This window comes from Grus americana, chromosome 1, assembly GCF_028858705.1.
Source record: "Grus americana isolate bGruAme1 chromosome 1, bGruAme1.mat, whole genome shotgun sequence".
NCBI lineage: Eukaryota > Metazoa > Chordata > Aves > Gruiformes > Gruidae > Grus > Grus americana.
Window position 1 is genome coordinate 67,736,443 of NC_072852.1, and position 16,947 is coordinate 67,753,389.

General features: G+C 41.1%; 1 protein-coding gene across 2 annotated transcripts in view; it reads left to right on the forward strand.

Moving 5' to 3' along the window:
• IPO8 (importin 8) overlaps nt 1-9,360 on the forward strand; it is a 53,025-nt gene extending 43,665 nt beyond the window's left edge. The window contains exons 23-25 of one of the 2 annotated variants that reach the window (XM_054841951.1): nt 1,241-1,480; nt 2,161-2,277; nt 2,972-9,360. In XM_054841951.1, coding sequence (XP_054697926.1) covers nt 1,241-1,480; nt 2,161-2,277; nt 2,972-3,069 — 455 coding nt within the window. In that variant the 3' untranslated portion in view covers nt 3,070-9,360. Of the gene's footprint in view, nt 1-921; nt 1,038-1,240; nt 1,481-2,160; nt 2,278-2,971 lie in introns of those variants that run through there. The other variant, XM_054841959.1, reaches the window with a different exon arrangement.
• Nucleotides 9,361-16,947: the final 7,587 nt, after the last annotated feature.

Below are 16,947 nucleotides of genomic sequence, written 5' to 3' on the forward strand. Positions count from 1 at the left end.
AACAATAAAACTTGCAGGCCCACTCTTCTGGGTTGTGAACGTGCTCTGTCTTCTCACATAGGCAGCAGGAGTTTGCCAGGACTGCACTGGTTATATTCTCAGTTCCTGGAAAGAAGCTGTTTCTAGTACCCAGCTATTTGAAAGACCTGTTCTGGTGAACTTTGAAGGAAATCCTAGCAAGTCTTCTTTGTCCAAATGGAAAGTGATTTGTAAAGTGGGGTTTGAGACAACTGAGGTTCTTGGAGCAGACAGAGCTCTTATTGGTGTGTCTGACAGAAAAGAAAAAACATGAAAGAATACCTTGTGGAGGGAATTGTGGGGAGTGAATTTTACACAGCGTTGCAGGCAGATATGTGTGACTGTATTTGACTTGGAACAGGAGATAGATGATTTAAAATCTGAAAATTAGATTGGATATAAGCAGATTATGTAATCCACTCAAATTTCACCCATGATTGTTCTGTAATGGAATCACAGAGTTATTCTCAATGCATAGAAATACAGTATGGAAACAGCACAGTAATTTTCAAATCTCTGTCCTGTGATTCAGTGCTTATGCTTGTTGCAGATACAGTCATCTTTATTCTTTCTAAACTGTTAACACAGGACGAGCTGAAGGGTTGGAATTGGAGGGAACTTTTCTTTTAATCTTGATTATAAGTCAGAAATAATTTTCCTTAAGTAAGAAATAGCAGTGTTGAGAATTGCATGTTGGAGTTGCATTTAATTCAGAATGTAATAGTTGTTTCATAAGGGGAATGGAAGGTAAAGCTAAGCGAAAGATACTCTTTTAAGTTTGTTCAAATAAAGGACCACTCTGAAGAACAGCAGGCAGACGTTTGGTCTACATCTGGTTTTCTCTTTGTTTTGTGTCAATTTGTGAAGTCTATGCGAGTCTCTGTTTGTTTGTAATTTAAAAAGCACAGCGATGGAACACTTTGTCAAAGACACATTTCCTCAAAAATTTTGGATCCTATTATTGCACAGTGACTGCATAAATGAAAGAAGAAAAATGATGCCAGTTTCACATTCCCCAGGTGTGCTTAGAAACAAAAGTTTGACTGATCTTGAATGTAGGAAACATTTAACAGCTTCATTTTCCCAATTCTTCTAAGATTTTGGGGGAAGGGTGTTAACAGAGGGTCCCCTTTCCAGCCAAAACCTAGATTTATTAGTTGTTCTTCATTCATAAATCATTTTTCCTTACACTTTTTAAACTTTGTTTTACAAAACACATCAGAAGAGATACCGAGTGATGAGGAGGAGACAAATGAAGTGAGCCAGGCGATGCAAGAAAACCATGGTGGAGGAGGAGGTGGTGGTGGTGGTGGAGGTGGAGAGGAAGAGGATGAAGATGATGATGATGATGATGACTGGGATGAAGATGCATTGGAAGAGACTGCTCTTGAAGGGTTCAGCACACCTCTTGACCTTGAAAATGGTGTCGATGAATACCAGTTTTTTACACAAGCACTTTTAGGTATGTGTTTGCTAGTTGGCAGAATGATACAACATGATGAAATAGTTTGGAGATGTTTATGGTCACCACTGAGAAAAACCCTTTTCTTTGTTACAAGTAATAATTTAGATTATTGAGACTGGAAAATGCGATCTTGCTTTCTAACGTTAGTCCTAAGATTTTTTGGTTTACAAGTACTGCAAAAAAGAAATGGTACTAAGTACAGCCAGAGATTAATTCTCTTCATGTTCTCTTTCAGAACTTTTCCATCACAGCCTGAATAAGTGGGACTCGGTCACTAGAGGGACTCCTATATATAGACATATTTGTCACTTTCTAGATGTTAAAATCGTAATGGAGAAATAATTTTCTCCCTTCCTGGTTTGACTAATCCTGTTGCTTTTAGTTTTGATACAAGTTTTAAATTAAGAGATTCACTTCATCGTTGTCCATGAATATTGGCCACATGTTTAACTTTCTGTTTAAGAAAGCAGAGGATGTAATTAAGTTCCCCAAAATGAATTGCCTCTATTACAGTGGGGATTCTGCACTAAGAAAACTGACAGGAATACTGAGCCTGTTTTGCAGTGCAAATTCTGTTTTAAAACTGATCAGGGATTCTGTGTGTTTCATTTTATTCTTCTGATACTAATTTGCAACGTAACCTGATGATCACTTTTTATCCATTCGTGTTCTGACAGCGGTGCAGAGCCGAGATGCAGCCTGGTACCACTCACTGACAGCACCCTTGAGTGAGGATCAGAAGAAACAGCTGCAGGAAATTTATACATTAGCAGAACATCGGCGAAATGCTGCAGGTGAGTCACTTCTCTGGGGCCATTTTATCTGTTGCAGGTACGTTGAAACTGCATCTAATCTGTAACAACAGAGAGAATAAATCTCTCTGCTAATTAACATTTCCTGAGAAGTGTGAGTAGGATATTGCGCTTGTATTATCCCTTGCCTGGAAGCGTGTGTTATTCAGAGAGATTACTGTTGCGTCTCATTAATTGCCCTCTCATTGACGTGTGCTGCTGTTTGAACAGGGTACGAACTAGTTTTGCACAATCTGACATTTGAAATGAAGAGCAAATTAAGGCAATATCTAGCTGTCAGCCAGGCATTTGATGAAGATTACTGTAGATTGTTACGTGTTTAACAATTTTGTGACTTTTTAACCACTAACAGTACTTTCACAGTCAGGGTAAGGTTTTAGATATTTAGAAAGCTTGCATCATGGAAAATAAATACAGATTTAATCAAAAAGCACGCAGGATAGCATAACATAAACTGATACTGTAGAGGATTAATTTCTCAGCTCTGTTGCAGAGGTGTGTGTGTTTATGCATTTAGAGAAAATCTGAGTGTAATTTATTACTGTTGCTGCATTTAGGGAATGAATCAACCCGAGTTTTTGCCACAACTTTGCATTCTTAGCTGAGCTGTATTGTCTCTGACAAAAGTGTTCTCTACAGCCTATTTTTCATAGCCTTTCCCTTCTTTGAATTCTAGAGACTAAGACAATAGAACAACAAAGTGGCTACACATTTGACAACAAAGGACTGATCACAGCATTTAACTTTGCTGGAAGTACTCCTGGTGGCAACTGAAGGATCAACTGCAAAGGTCAATGGGAAGGGTCTCATCATTACATTTTCTTGAAATCATCATGACTTCTGAGTGATAGGGGAGGGTAATTTAATGCTGCTGAAAGTTTTCTGGAAAATAGCAGTGTGCTTCCCCCACCAGAATGCTCTTTCTAACCAGCTACTGTAATGTACAAATTCTTGTGGTGTTTTTATAATTTGATGGACTGAAAGGAAACATTTGTCCTCAAGGAACCTGAATGACTGGGAGGGGCCAGGCTGCATCTAATTGAGTTGCACTTCTCAGGTTTTTGCTGTGCAGAATTGATAGATTCATATGGATAACAGTGCCTTCTGTTGTACATGGATTGCCTGAACAAATGGATTTTGGAGTGCATTATACTTTTTTAAGTGTAAGGACATTTCTTGATACACTGTAAGCCTTGGTTCCACGTTTTCCTGTCATCTGCTTTTTACTACTCAGTTTAATTGTTGTTGGTTGCATACACATTGCTGGATTCAGATTATGATCTCATCTTCCCTGTTTGGTGCAGACCAAATGTGTAGAGGGAGGTGCCTGTTGGAGTTGCAAAGCATACACTGGTTACGTCAAAGGGTCTTAACAAATTGCAGATTTTCCCTTGATGCAGTAGTCTTAAATTATTTCTCTTAGCCATGAAATCAACTCGCTTGAGTTATGATGGCATGGCAGGTGGCTACCCTAAATCTACATGGATATTACCTCCTGCCTGGACAAGTGGTGTGGCCCTCGCATGTAGGTGTTCTACATGACAACTTTTTATTTCCACTATTTTTGATGCATATTGGATTTTACTTGGGATTCTATAAACCTCTTTCCTGTTTTGATTCATTCATTACCATTCCAGTGGTAGTACTGAATAATGTGGTATAAAATATTCAGAATATTTTATTTATCTTGATAGAAGAAAAACAGCTCCAAACTTATTTCTTCTTACTCTTACACTTCTGTGATTGAACTTCTAGTCTGCATTCCATTTGGCTGTTCTTGTCCCTTGCTGAAATATCTACCAGGTTTCTTCCTAAATTTCAAAGACTGGTTTCTGATAAACTGAAACACAGATAACAAGGTGTTTGTGAATATGTTCATTTAGTGAGAAACTGATAGCAGTACTAATTTGAATAGGTGCCCCTCCTTTAGATCTATTTGGGATCGCAGTGGTGTAGCCAAAATAAGTAGGGGTGCTTTAGAATATGAAGTTTGGATTGGAGATAAAATCTTTAGACCAGATTTTGTCTCTGTGTTAATTTCCTTATGATGTAAAAATATTTACCAAGCAATTTTAAGCACATGCTGATAATGTATTTCTTTAGAGCAATGCCCCAGCTGAAAAGTCGAAGCCCTTCCCATACCCCATCAAATTTTCAACTGTAGTGTATTACAGATTGCTTGCCCTGCACTGTGCTGAAGCTTTCTTTTTTTTATATGTCAGAGTAATTATAATTTGGTCTGATAAATCTGAAGCAGTCTACACCTTGGCTTCTGGAAAAGGCCAAAGTGTGTCTGCCTGTTCCTTGCCCCATCCCCTGGAATTTTCTAAGTCCGGCAGCTGTGGGGCAGAAGATTCCACACTGCTTTTCTTTTTCCTACACCTTTGTGTCAGACTCTCTCTGGTGCTGTTCTCTGCTGCTGCTTTTTTTTTTCGTCCCCCCCCCTCCCCCCCCAGCAGCTGCAAAGTAAAGTTGGCCTGGTTCCTGTAGGTTTTTTTACTGCTGCTACTCACTTAATAGCAACAGTGAAAATTTCTCACTTTTAGGTCTCTTGTGCATATGGAAAACTGTGAGAATTCCAGGGTCTATATTTCCAAAAGTGAACAATACATTAGACCTGCCTTGGACAGGCTCTTTAAGTTCAAGCAGCAGAGGGCCAGGACATCCTTTATTTTGAAATGTTGGACCATGAAAATCATAGGTCACTTTTGCGAACTTAGGCCTGGGGGTGTATTGACTGAGCTGGTAGGAAGGCATTGCATCCAGTTTGTTGGTGAATTTCTCAGAAACCATAGAAGTTTTGAAATCCTTCACAAATATAAGAAATGTTTTTTGGAAGTCGAGGACGTGGACGACTTACCTGACACTTGAAGTTAAGTGTTAAGAAGGTAAACTGTTTAAGTCCTTTATTATTTTATTTAAAAAAAAAAGAGATTGTCAAGTTGGGTTTCTTTCAAAGCCCATTTTCCTTCTCTACACTGCAGAGTAAAGAGGGATTTATTTTTCTTCTGCTAATGAGGTTGCTCACACAGTCACAAGCTAATATTTAGGAGTTAATGCATTCAAGGAAAAATCTGCTTTTGCATACATCACCTTTGTGTCACTCAGCTGAACTATGGCTGCTCCCTAGTTCTGCTTCTTGTATACTTTTCAAATCAACTGCCAAGAAAATTTCATCCAGATGTTTCTTACAAGGGGTTTAATCAGCAGCGTGGAGTCGGGAATCTTTGTTGTCTGTTTTGCAGTGGGGGTCAGAGATGTCTGAGGGGATGGCATGTAAAAAGGTTAAATGCCCTTCCCTTCCCAGGAGATTCATGAGCAAATATTTCTACTGGCAAAAGCAAATGTTGATTATTTTATTCCTTTTTTTGAAAAGGGAATTCATTCAACAAGATTTATTGGGCTCTAACCTCCACTTTAACATATGGTTCTCTTTTAACATGATAAATATCCGTTTGTACATGATCATAAATAGGTAATGGATTTTAGGGATTTCTTTCTGAGCTGTATCCAGCTTTGTACTACATTAAAGGGTGAGTAACACAAATGTGCATTACTGTCTCGCTTTGTAGCCAAGGTAATCATGGAATATCAGATACCAGCATTGGCCAACCAAGCAGGATGGATTTGCCATTGGAAGTACAGAGAATCATGAATGTATTGTAAAATAAAACAAAGGCTGATAACCAGTGACCTGTGTTGCCCCATGCCCGTGTTCCCAAAGCGTGAAGGTGACTTATATGAGCACCATGGGGGCTTTACATAGGAAATTAACATTGTGTAGGTTAGAATCATAGCAAATGTTAACTTCCATGATAAGCTGCTTTTTCAGGTAAAATGAACTGATGTGGGGTATTGAATTGCATATGCTGTTTTGTCACTCTTAAAAGGAAAATAAGAATCACTACATGTTTTGGCTGCTTCTTTTTACTCTCTGTCTTTCAAAGTTGAAGTACTTGGTTTGCTTTCATAACAAAGCAAAATCTTTAATCAAAATGGCCAACTTCAGAAAGAGTGCAGAATATCAGGCTAAAGAAAAAGCTAAAAAAAACCCCAAACCCACTTGTGCACAGTCTGATCGAAATAAATGTGCTTTGGGAGTGTCTGTCAAAATACGTAAAGAATGTTACACAGAATGATATTGTGAGATTCTTTGCTTTAGGGGGGCAGGCTGCCTGCAGGGTGTCAGGGACACATGAAATGAACTGCTTTAGGACATGACTTTTGCCTGTGAAGTCCAGGCAGTTTGTGACTCTGGATTCCATCCTACATTGTAGAGGAGAGAAGGTAGGACAGTAGAGGATTTTTTTAATTTTTTTTTTTTTACTGTAAAGCAAGAGTCTGTCTTGAGACTTTTATGAGCCAAAGGAATTGTAGACAACATGAATCATTAACTGTCTCTTGTTTCCAGAATACTTTGCAGCCTTTTTTTCCCCCTCCTTTTCTTCCCTTTGCCAGCTGCTATGTTATCAGATATTTCAGGAGATACTCAAAATACCTGAAAAGGTAAAGCTTAAACAAATTTTTTTTTTTAAATTCGATTGTTCTTGAAGCAATGCAACCTATCCATTGCATTTGTGTCAATAGAACAAAGTCTCTTGTTTGGCTTATGCAGATGATACAGAACTACAAAAACCCCTCACATGTGCCTGCTGTTTGAGAGAAACCTTTCTATGATTTGCTTCTTAATATGGGTACTTTGAAATCCCCACGCATTGTACTGAAATTTGCTCAAAGGATAGGCAACACTGTGTAATAGGATAGGATACACTGTGTAATGGAGTACTCAGTCCCAGTTCTGAGATACGCCCTGGTCAGTCTTTTGATAATGTTTAACAGTCTGGTGGTCAGTTCCTCAAGGATCTCCGCCTCTGACTGACATCCTTCAAGTCCAAGAAACTCTGTATCTTTGCAGGCGGACAGAGAATCACGTTTCCCTCATTGCAGCAAAGCATACAGCAGGTATGGCTAACAACTGCTTGACGTTATGAGTGAAAATAACACTCTCTTCTCTCAGATGTCCAATCTTACCCCAAACAGATGGGATACAGAAGAGATGGATGTTCCCAATGTGTTAAAGGAAGTCAGACGCTATTCCAGATACCAGAAAAGTCTTAACATAAAGCCATGTCTTAAAGAGGATGTATAAACAGGCCAAGCTGCTTGCTTTCGACACCTCTTCCACTGCTATTGCTTTTGTAGAAACAACCAAACAAAGCCAGTCTAAACCAAAAGAGAACTAAAGCAGTGCTTGTGCACTAGACAGGTAGAAACTTCCCTGGCCTATGGATCTAATCTCAATACTCACTGCAAATGCACTCAGATACTTTTAAAATAGAATATGTAGCATCTGTATGGATATCAGTACCCTGAATCTGACAGCAGTTAATGAGAGGTAAAGACTTAGTGTGATTTTTCTCTGACAGAGAACAAATGCATCCCTTTAAAAAGTCTGGGAACCTCTTGTCCTGGCTGATGTGCAGTCACTGATGGGAGACACTCAGTGGGATTACAGCCTTTCTTAAAGATTGTCAGTATATCTCCTACCAAAGGGCTACCTAAAGTGTTCCATGTCTAGGGAGCTAACTGATGAACCACTCCCCAACTAAAGTTTAAGGGACAACAGTTCAAAGAGAATCTGCAGGCACATGTAATGGTGATGAATTGGGAAAGCATGCATTTAAATTGACGTGTGATGTGTTTGAAACGATCTCGGATCTGCAGTGTTCCTGATTTTGCCTGGATCTTCTAGAGGAGTGTCCAAGAATTCTGTCCTGTGCTTTTCTCCAGGAAGAGAATGTGCTTGACTTCTTGAGCAGCCTCAAATTTGGTGCAATGCTTTGAACTTGGGATCAGAAAGCAATTTTCCTTACAAGCTGGTAGTTGTCTGTATCAGAAAAATGAAGTGAAAGTGGTATATTAATGCTGGGATTCTCTTCATAGGCTGTGTAGAGATTCACAATTTTAAGTGCTTGGCTGTGTGCATGGTGGGGTAGGAGATGAACTTTCAGATGCATTTATTTCTCCAATGTGAATGCAACAGGCTCAGCTCCAGGATTCACCTGAGGTGAATGGAGAGTGTTGCTCAGGGGATGCCTGCTGGACCATCCAGGATTATATTAGATGAAGTGAAATGCAAAAACTGAAAAATTACTTGATAATTGAAGTTGTTGAGCAACAAAAATGAGTGTTTTCTTGAAATGAGATTTGAATATTATGTTCAGGTATGTTTTAATTTCCAGGTTTCTTGCCCTTATGCAAAATACAAAATTACTACATGACATGGAGGCCTATTGATTTTTCACAGGACTGTTTACCATTGAAGGTGTTTATCCAAGAGTCATACCTCATTTTTAGATATTTTCAACATGTTTGTTAGTAAAGTTGCACATATCCCTCTTTCACTACTTTCCACGCACAGAGATCTTGGAAATGAATTTAACAAAAGGAAGAACAACAGTGCTTCGAAAAGACTATGCATAAGCAAGTTATTTTTAGGAAACAGAACTACTATGGCCTCTGAAGAAAATATGAAACAATAAATATTTATACAAAAGTGCATGAGGTAAAGAAATGAATATAAGACAATGTAAGCAAGACTCTGTTCTTTGATCCCAGCTGTAACTATTTTTTTTCATTGCCAAACAATGTGTGAAAATTGCTTTTGATTGCATGTGCTGTCGGTAGTACGCTTAACGAATATCACCTGAAATGTTTTTGGGCTCAGAAAGAGACCAAAGAAGCCATGCAGATTTCTTTTGATATTAAAAGCAAAGACATGAGCCCATGCCTGCAGTGACTCGAGGGAGACCACTATGTGCTACATTAGCAGATTGAATTGCAGCATCATCACCTTTGTAAGACGCCTAAAATACTGAACTGCGGGTTGGCTTTGAGGGCAAGAATTGACAAATGCAAAACATGCATTGATGACAAGAAGAACCTCTTCCTAGCTTAAAAAATTCTGTACAGTGTTCTCTTAAGCTGTGCTCAATTTGCTTTAAAAATAGTAATAAATCTTATTGCTTAGGTCAAATGTTACATCTGTTGTGCATTTATATGGGAGGAATAATATTTCTTAAAAAAATGTAACATGCCACCTACCAAGGAGCCCAATCTCATTTTATAGCCTCTCTTTGTACTGCCATAAAACTTATTTGCAAGAACACCCCAGAATTGATTTTAAACAAATGTGTGTGTTATCCAGAGTTAATATGTACATTTGTGTAGCAGAGTATGTTTGTTAATCTCAGACTTGTGAAGGCAAGTGTTCATATGCATGCTTTGCCTTCAAAAGAACATAACCAACATTTGACATAGATAAGATCATTACGGATCATCCAAATACAATTCTTAAAATATCAAAATAGTGAAGATGATAGTCATCTTGCAGTCCTGAGAGAGGGGATTGCACCAGAGCTTGGGCCAGCCTTCTGTGCATGGAATTTATGTAGAAGATAGTTTTACCAAGCCTCCACAGGACAAGAGATTAATCCTGCTGAAACTGCAAACCTGGTATTTGTATCAGTGGAGTATTTCCCTGATGATGATTTGCTGAAGTAGCCTGTTTGCTAAATCGCGCTGTTTGATTATGTTTGCCCTTTTCTGTACAGTGCACTTGTGTAAATCCTCCACAGTATCTCCAAGAGCAGGGGTCAGCGGCCCATTTTTATAGCTGGGGATGTTGAGTTAGTGTAGTTTGCCCAAAGCTGTAGCAGTGTGTTGCAGCTGGCATGAGAAATGAAAATTCTGGCTTTGTAGAAGTGCCTGGGAGTTTTGCCATTGGCTCTAATGGAGCCAGGATTTTGTCCCAGAAATTTGCTAGGTCCTAGTGTTTGGATCACTGCTAATGCCTCCCAGAGAAGCTCTGCCAGAACATACTTAATTTATGAAATTGCTTAGTAACAGTGAGTTTCTCTTTTGAGCTGCAATTTTCATCTGGCTAGCAGTGACATTGTTTAGTTGTATCCTGTGTGGGTTGCTTGGTATGACAAGCTCTCTTGTAGAAAAAAGGTTCTCAGCTAGGTGATGAATGATGTGCCAATTGCTAATTCCTCTCAAGGGTTTGTAGTGAACGTGATGATGTGGGAGCAGAACTCCAGGTGACCTGTGGTATCATCTATACCATGTATCAGGGTGTTGGGGAGCTTATATCCTCTCTGCAGGTATTAACAAACACTCTGGATAGGTTGTGAAGTTGTAGGTTGTGATTGCCACTTTTAACAGGCTCTAAAGAGGGTATTTTTTACCAAAGTAAATATATGGCTCCTGTGTCGCCTCCTGCCCTCTGACAGAGTGTTGATCTTCTTTTAGCTAGAATTGCATTCTTAAGCTGAATTCTAAGTCCAAATCTCTTAAAATGGTAATTTCTTTTGGTTGGTCCCCAGCAAGGGTGAAAGCAGTGTTTGCTTTCTCTTGGTATCAGGTACGTTAAATGAATAATGTAAATAATTTAATTACCTGTTTGATGAAATCACTGGGACATCAACCACTCCCATGCAGTTTCCTACTGAATTTATGGTTTTCCTGGCAGAGCTCAACCTAGCTGGATTTGTGTGCACATCAGGAAAACTCTCCATAGTCATATAAATGAGATTCAGACTAACACAGAGAGAGAGAGAGTGAGTCTGGAAAGGTCATATCACTATATGAATAATGGATGTTTTCTTTATTATTAAATATTGCCTTCTATCTCTCAGCACCTTGTAGAGCAGAGTACGCAACTGCAACAAGTAAGGGTGCCTTATGCAACTTCCAAGTCTCCCTACTCTATTAAATACAGATAATCCGTACTGTCCTTTTTAGCACAACATACTTTGCCTTGCACCCGACTGCTTCGACAGGGAGTTGTGCAAAGTACAGTAATGGAGTGAAATGGCTGCACCTTTGCGTAGGGATTTGCCCACAGCTGAGGGCTGACACTCGGACCTTGGTAGCAGTTGTGGCTGTGCTCTGGACAAGCTACATCTATATGGAGAAAGCAAATCCTGTGTTGCGTTTTTCTCGTGCCATAAATATTTTTCTGGAGGATATAGAGGGATAAACAAAACCACAACAAGAGCAATAGGAGAACACCACAGTGTGTCTGAATGGTGCACTGGATGGAACCAGCTATCGCCATCCATTTCTTCGTATAGACCACTCAGAAATCTGTCAGCACGAAGTGTGATTAAACAGATACCTAGAGTCTAGTTCTTCAGTACAACAAGGATCACAGTTATTGAATTCTGCCAAACAAGAGTCAACTCAGGGCGAACAGCATGATTAGCTCAATTTCTATTATTGTTTTGATGAAAGACTGACAGGATCTGTCTGCATCATTTTTTTTTTGGGGGGGCAGGCAAAATCCTGGCCAAGAGAGTGCCCATGCATAAGAAGTCCCCCGGGGAATTGATTTCACTGGAAGAGCAAGCATGAAATTGCTCCAAGGGTGAGTTCCTACTCCTAATGTTCAGTTACAGAATATTTATTGCATTGTTTTGTTAATCAAAAGGTTTTCTGATCTTATGAAGGTAGGACTAAGGTAAGGAGGCTGCTAATACTTTCCCATTGTGCTCCTCTGATCTGTAAGTATGGCTGACTTCACAACCCAGGGCCCTCTGAGCCACCAGGCTGGAGGATCTAAAGGACTTCCCTGGCTGCCCAAGTTCATTCTGTGAAGAAGGGGCGATTCTGCACGGTCTCAGGCTGCCTCAGTTCTTGTGGTTGCTTCTTCCTAACGGTTGCGAAGGCACGTTTGGTTGTTTAATGGGATTTTCTGTTACCTGGTGATTGATATTCTTCCAATAAAATACACATACTGAAAAAACGCTGCCGCTGCGTGGCTGAAGTAGCAGCTGTTTGTGGTTGCAAGTCATGCCTGGCTGCCTGTCACAGAAGGGTGGGGGAGATGGCTTGCGTTCGTCTCCCGTCCACTCTGGTTAGGCTCTGTTACGCTCTCACTTTGCTGTCTGTGCTATAGCTATAGTGTGCAGGGGTCTTCCAGGGCATCGGGATCTTGCCTCAGATCTTCTGCGTTTTGTAAACAAAGAAATATTCTCAGTTGTGATTCTGGACTCCTCTGTCTTCCTCCTCTCACACGTGCACCTCTTGGGGGGTTGTGGCTGTGATCTGCTGAATTAGGAAGAACTGCGGAGCGATGCCAGATTTTTCTGTCGATAAGATATTCTCACAAAGCGTGGATTGTTAATCATTAGATTCTCTTACTATTCTGTTTCTTTCTTTAGATACAGCATTGTGTAACATGTTTTCAAGTAGATTTTGAGTGATTTTTTTTCAGCATTTCAGGGCCCAGTTACTGCATGAGGACCCAAATCCTGATTGAATGAAATTCCTTAACTGTACAGCAGGTTGGGGAAGATCCAGAAAACATGAGGCAAACAAATCCAAGGTTAACTGTGACAAGAAAAAGAGAGTATAGCTTTGTTTATAAACTGTAAATACTCAGTTTATAGCTTCATATTCTTGCTCTGTTCCTGATTTTAGGGGGGAAAAAAAGATCTAATTTTCTTTTCTTTTGTGGAGGGCCTTGTAGTTGACTTTTAACTCCAGATCTTACTTTATGACAGTCCTGCTGCAGGGAAAAAAAGCACTGGCTACTTAAACATAATGTCAAAGCACGTGTGCGAGTTTATTTTGTTGCCATCTTTGTGGCTTTTATCCAAGGTCACTTGTGTTATGGGATGCCTGAGTCCAAGATTTATTCTGCCGCAGGGGATTGCCTAACAGGACACTAACAGTTCATAATCTAATGAATTTCTAAAGCCATATTGAAGCACTGGGAAGCATTTTATCCTTTCCTGAACAGTTTCTGTTTCCCAATGTAATTTGTACAATAACATTTTCGTACTATTTTTTATAATATCTTCTTTTTTGGTTGAAGAAAAATGGGGGGGGGGGGGAATCACCCTCTGTGGATATGACCTTTAAAAGACCCACAGGTGAGCAATAGTATGTGCAGTGCTAATGGGGAGATAAGGACAAAAATAAGCACACCACCTGATTTTAGGCTGCTAATTTAGGTTGGGAGGCTTATCTTGTTTGGCTTTTGTAGGAGAGTGAGGGGACAGCCAGCAGAGTTGTGCTTCTAAGCCATCAGATGCTTTAAATCACTCTCTAGCAAAGCTTACTCTCTTCTCTTCTTATAAAGCAAGCTCAGGGAAATGAACCATCCAGGGTGGGTGGGTAATTCTACTAATGTGACTACACCCCCGGTGGGTTTATTTGGAGGGGAAAGAGAAACACTTGAGAGGATTATAACCAACAGTAATGAGAGAAGAAAAGTCTCCACTTCTTGTTTGCTGATTGTGTGCAAGCATATAGTCAGTTTTGCTGATGCTTGTACACAAGAGAGATTCTGAAACACAGGAGTAATTTGATGCATATGTTTTGTCTTGCTACAGTAAATTACAGCTTTTCCTTGCCCAGGAACTGAGCTATAGCTTTTCTTCTGCTTTACAGTGTGTTATGTTACCTTAATTGCACCATCTATTGTGCCATTTTTGGTGCTTTTCATCTTTGTCTTTTACTGTGGATGCTCCAACCCAAGTAAATGATACTACAGCATTCAGGAAACTTGTCAGGCTGTGTTCAGGTCAGCAGTTCATCGGTGAGTGCTCTGAAAGATAATCTATGAACATCGAAGTTGGAGGACCTTGAAAAAAGGCAATCAGCAGGAACAGCTTGGAAATCTGCTGACCAGAAGCACCTAAAGGTAGGTGAGGTTCTGAGTATGAATTACTGAATGTGGCAAGCCCCTGGCCGTGTGGTGACCATTAGCCTATCCTTTAGAATTAGGGGAAAACCCTGAAGAAGGGAAACATGTAACCCATGGCAGGGAGTATGTTACAGAGCTGGTTTTTCTATCGGTTTCTATTGCTATCCCTGCTTGAAACTTAGAACAGTCAAATAGTTCAGGTTGGAAGGGAGTTTAGGAGGTTTCTGGTCAACCTGCTGCCTAAAGCGGGGTCAGCTCAGAGATTAGACAGGATTGCTCAGGATATTATCCTGTTGGTCTTGCTGCTCTTTCTGTAGGATGGGCAGGGGAATTCAGGGTTAGCAGTGGCAGAGTATCTTGGCTGGGCTATGTGGGCAGAGATGATTAGCAGGGCAGGTGTTTGACTTGTTCAAAATGTGATAATGGCACTAACCTTGAACGAAGTGGCTCCACTTCGGAGTCAGAGGATAATTAGACTTTGCATTTGAAAGGAAATGAGCAGGAAAAGCAATAAGCATTAGGCATGAGTCCCACTATCATGCAATTTCTAACCGTGGCAACTACAGCTTGCTTGAAGAAGCGTTTGCTTCAATCACAAGGGTATGTCATTTCCTCAGAGCAGGCCAAAAGCTGAAGCGTGAACTGTAGAGTTCTCTGTTACCATGAACTAGAGAGTTCTGTGGGAGAGGGGAGATATAAGAGGTTATAAACTCTGTAGCATGGACTGTAGAGTTCTGTGGGAGGGGAAGGTATAAAAGGAGAACCTACATGAGAAGTCAGTCTCTACTTGGATTGCAAAGTGTCAGCAGGTGTCTGGTAGGTTCTGCTTGCTAAGAGAAGCAGGTGACATTATTCACAAAAGAAGGAGGAGCATCTCACTGACAAAGGATCCAAGCATGGGAGAACTGGATGAATGGAGGGGTCTCTGGAGGTTTCAAGGAAATAGGTTGTGACCACCGTGTTCTTAACCTTTTCCAAGATGACAAAGCATAATAATGAAGGAGAAAAGGCTAGACAGGGACATACTGGCTTTTGAAGGCACCTGCAGTCATTTACTTTGTGTTACTGCAGGGGAAAGCAGAGGCATGTTCCTGACCCTGAAACTATTTGCTCAACCCTAATATAGAGATACACAGCCGGCACAACTGTGCCTTCCAGTCTCAAGCTTTGCCATCGAGCTTTAGCTTCTTTGCAGCGACCCATGAATGAGGGGCGCAGATGTCTCTTTATGGATGCACTGGAAAGCCGGATAAGAGAGACCAGGCTGTGGGAAGGTCTAGATAAAATGTGGCAGTGAGGAAAAGGGGGTGCACAGCTATGCACAAGTTTAAGGAGAAGATACAGAGCTATTAATACTGTTACAGAGCCTACGTTTTCTCCTTCGCAGCAATGTAGAACACACAGATCTGTAACTCTCCTAGATCCCTACTGGCATTTGTGGGGGAAATGCTTTTTCTCTGGTACCAAACCCAGGTCACTACCACAGCGCCGAAGCGTGCCGGTGTTTAATTCATCCTGCCAGCTGTGTGGCGGGGAGGGAGGGCGGCTGCCCGCGAAGCCGATCCCGCGGCCGTGGGCGCCGGGGCACGCGTGGGCGGGGCGGGAGGGGCCGTGCCGCTGTCCGCGGTGCTGACCGCCGCCCCGCCAGCGGGGAGGGTCCCGCGGCTCGGCAGGTCCGGGTGAGAAGGCGGAGGGGGGCTCTGGCTCCCCACTCCTGCTTCTGCTCGGGCAGGCTCCTGCGGCTGGGCAGGAATCACGGGGTCTCTGCTGGCTTCTGGCTTGGGCTTAAAAAGGTTGGCTGCTCTATAATCTTTCTGTCTATAATCTCTCTGTTGTTTCCCAAATAGCGTGGCTTTGTGGCCTGCTGGAACCCATTTTCACCATGGCAGATAACTCCGAATATCCCCAACCAGGGCTACCTTTCCTATTTCCTTGCAGAAAGCTACTATTATTGAAATAACTATCTGCTAAGCTGAGCACAGTGGGGAGTTCTCAGGAAAATTGTTCTTCTGAAAATGGCCGTGCTACACCAAAGCCAGGACTGACTCTGCTCATACCATCCCAGTGCACTAACTGCCAGATTTGCAAAACCTGAATACTTAAAATTCTGACTGAACTGATATAGCTGAGCTTCTGTACGCTCTTGATTACAATCCTTGATTGCCTAGAACTGCTTACAGTAGCTAAAAATATCTGATATATTCCAACTATCGATGACACATCCAGCATATAATACTGGATGCCACCCACTGGCTGGAATCGTTTTGTCACCATGTGCCTGACTTGCTACAGGAGCCAGAAGGCAGGGAGAGGGACAGTCAGGGGTGACATTGAAAGAAAGGGGCTCCCTTTTTACTTATCTAACTTGTTGGATTAGTTTGTGGTTCAGAGTTTTGTAGCACTAAAAGCTCTTTGCGAAGTGGGATTATTTAAATTGGTGCAATCTCTCTGATGGTGTTGGAGAGCTGCTTTAAGTCCAGCATTTCCTAGGAAAGCTGATAGCAAAAGACATTTCTATAGGTTTTATTACATACTTCTGACACTGTGGTTTGGTCTACAGCAATCTTTGGGTCCATGAGAAGATCATATTAGGCTCAGCTGTACCATTCTATGGGTGGCTAACTTTTAAATATTTAACACTTTTAGAATAACGATAGATTTATTTTTCACTTTGTTGGCATGTTCATGGGTTCCTTCTGACAATATATCTATGCCAGTCAGGCTCAAAGAAGAAGAAATCTCAACACCTACCATCACCGTGGTTCCCTGGGCCAACTGAGCATCCAAGAAAGGAGTATTTGAGAGGAGAAGATCCTAGATCTCTGTACACGTGATTTGTGATGCTGTAACTTCTGCCAAGCACCCCTTTTGGCAGTTTTCTGAAAAGCCCGTGTTAGCAGTCTAGGGCACTTTTTCCTCCTGCTCCTACCTTTATT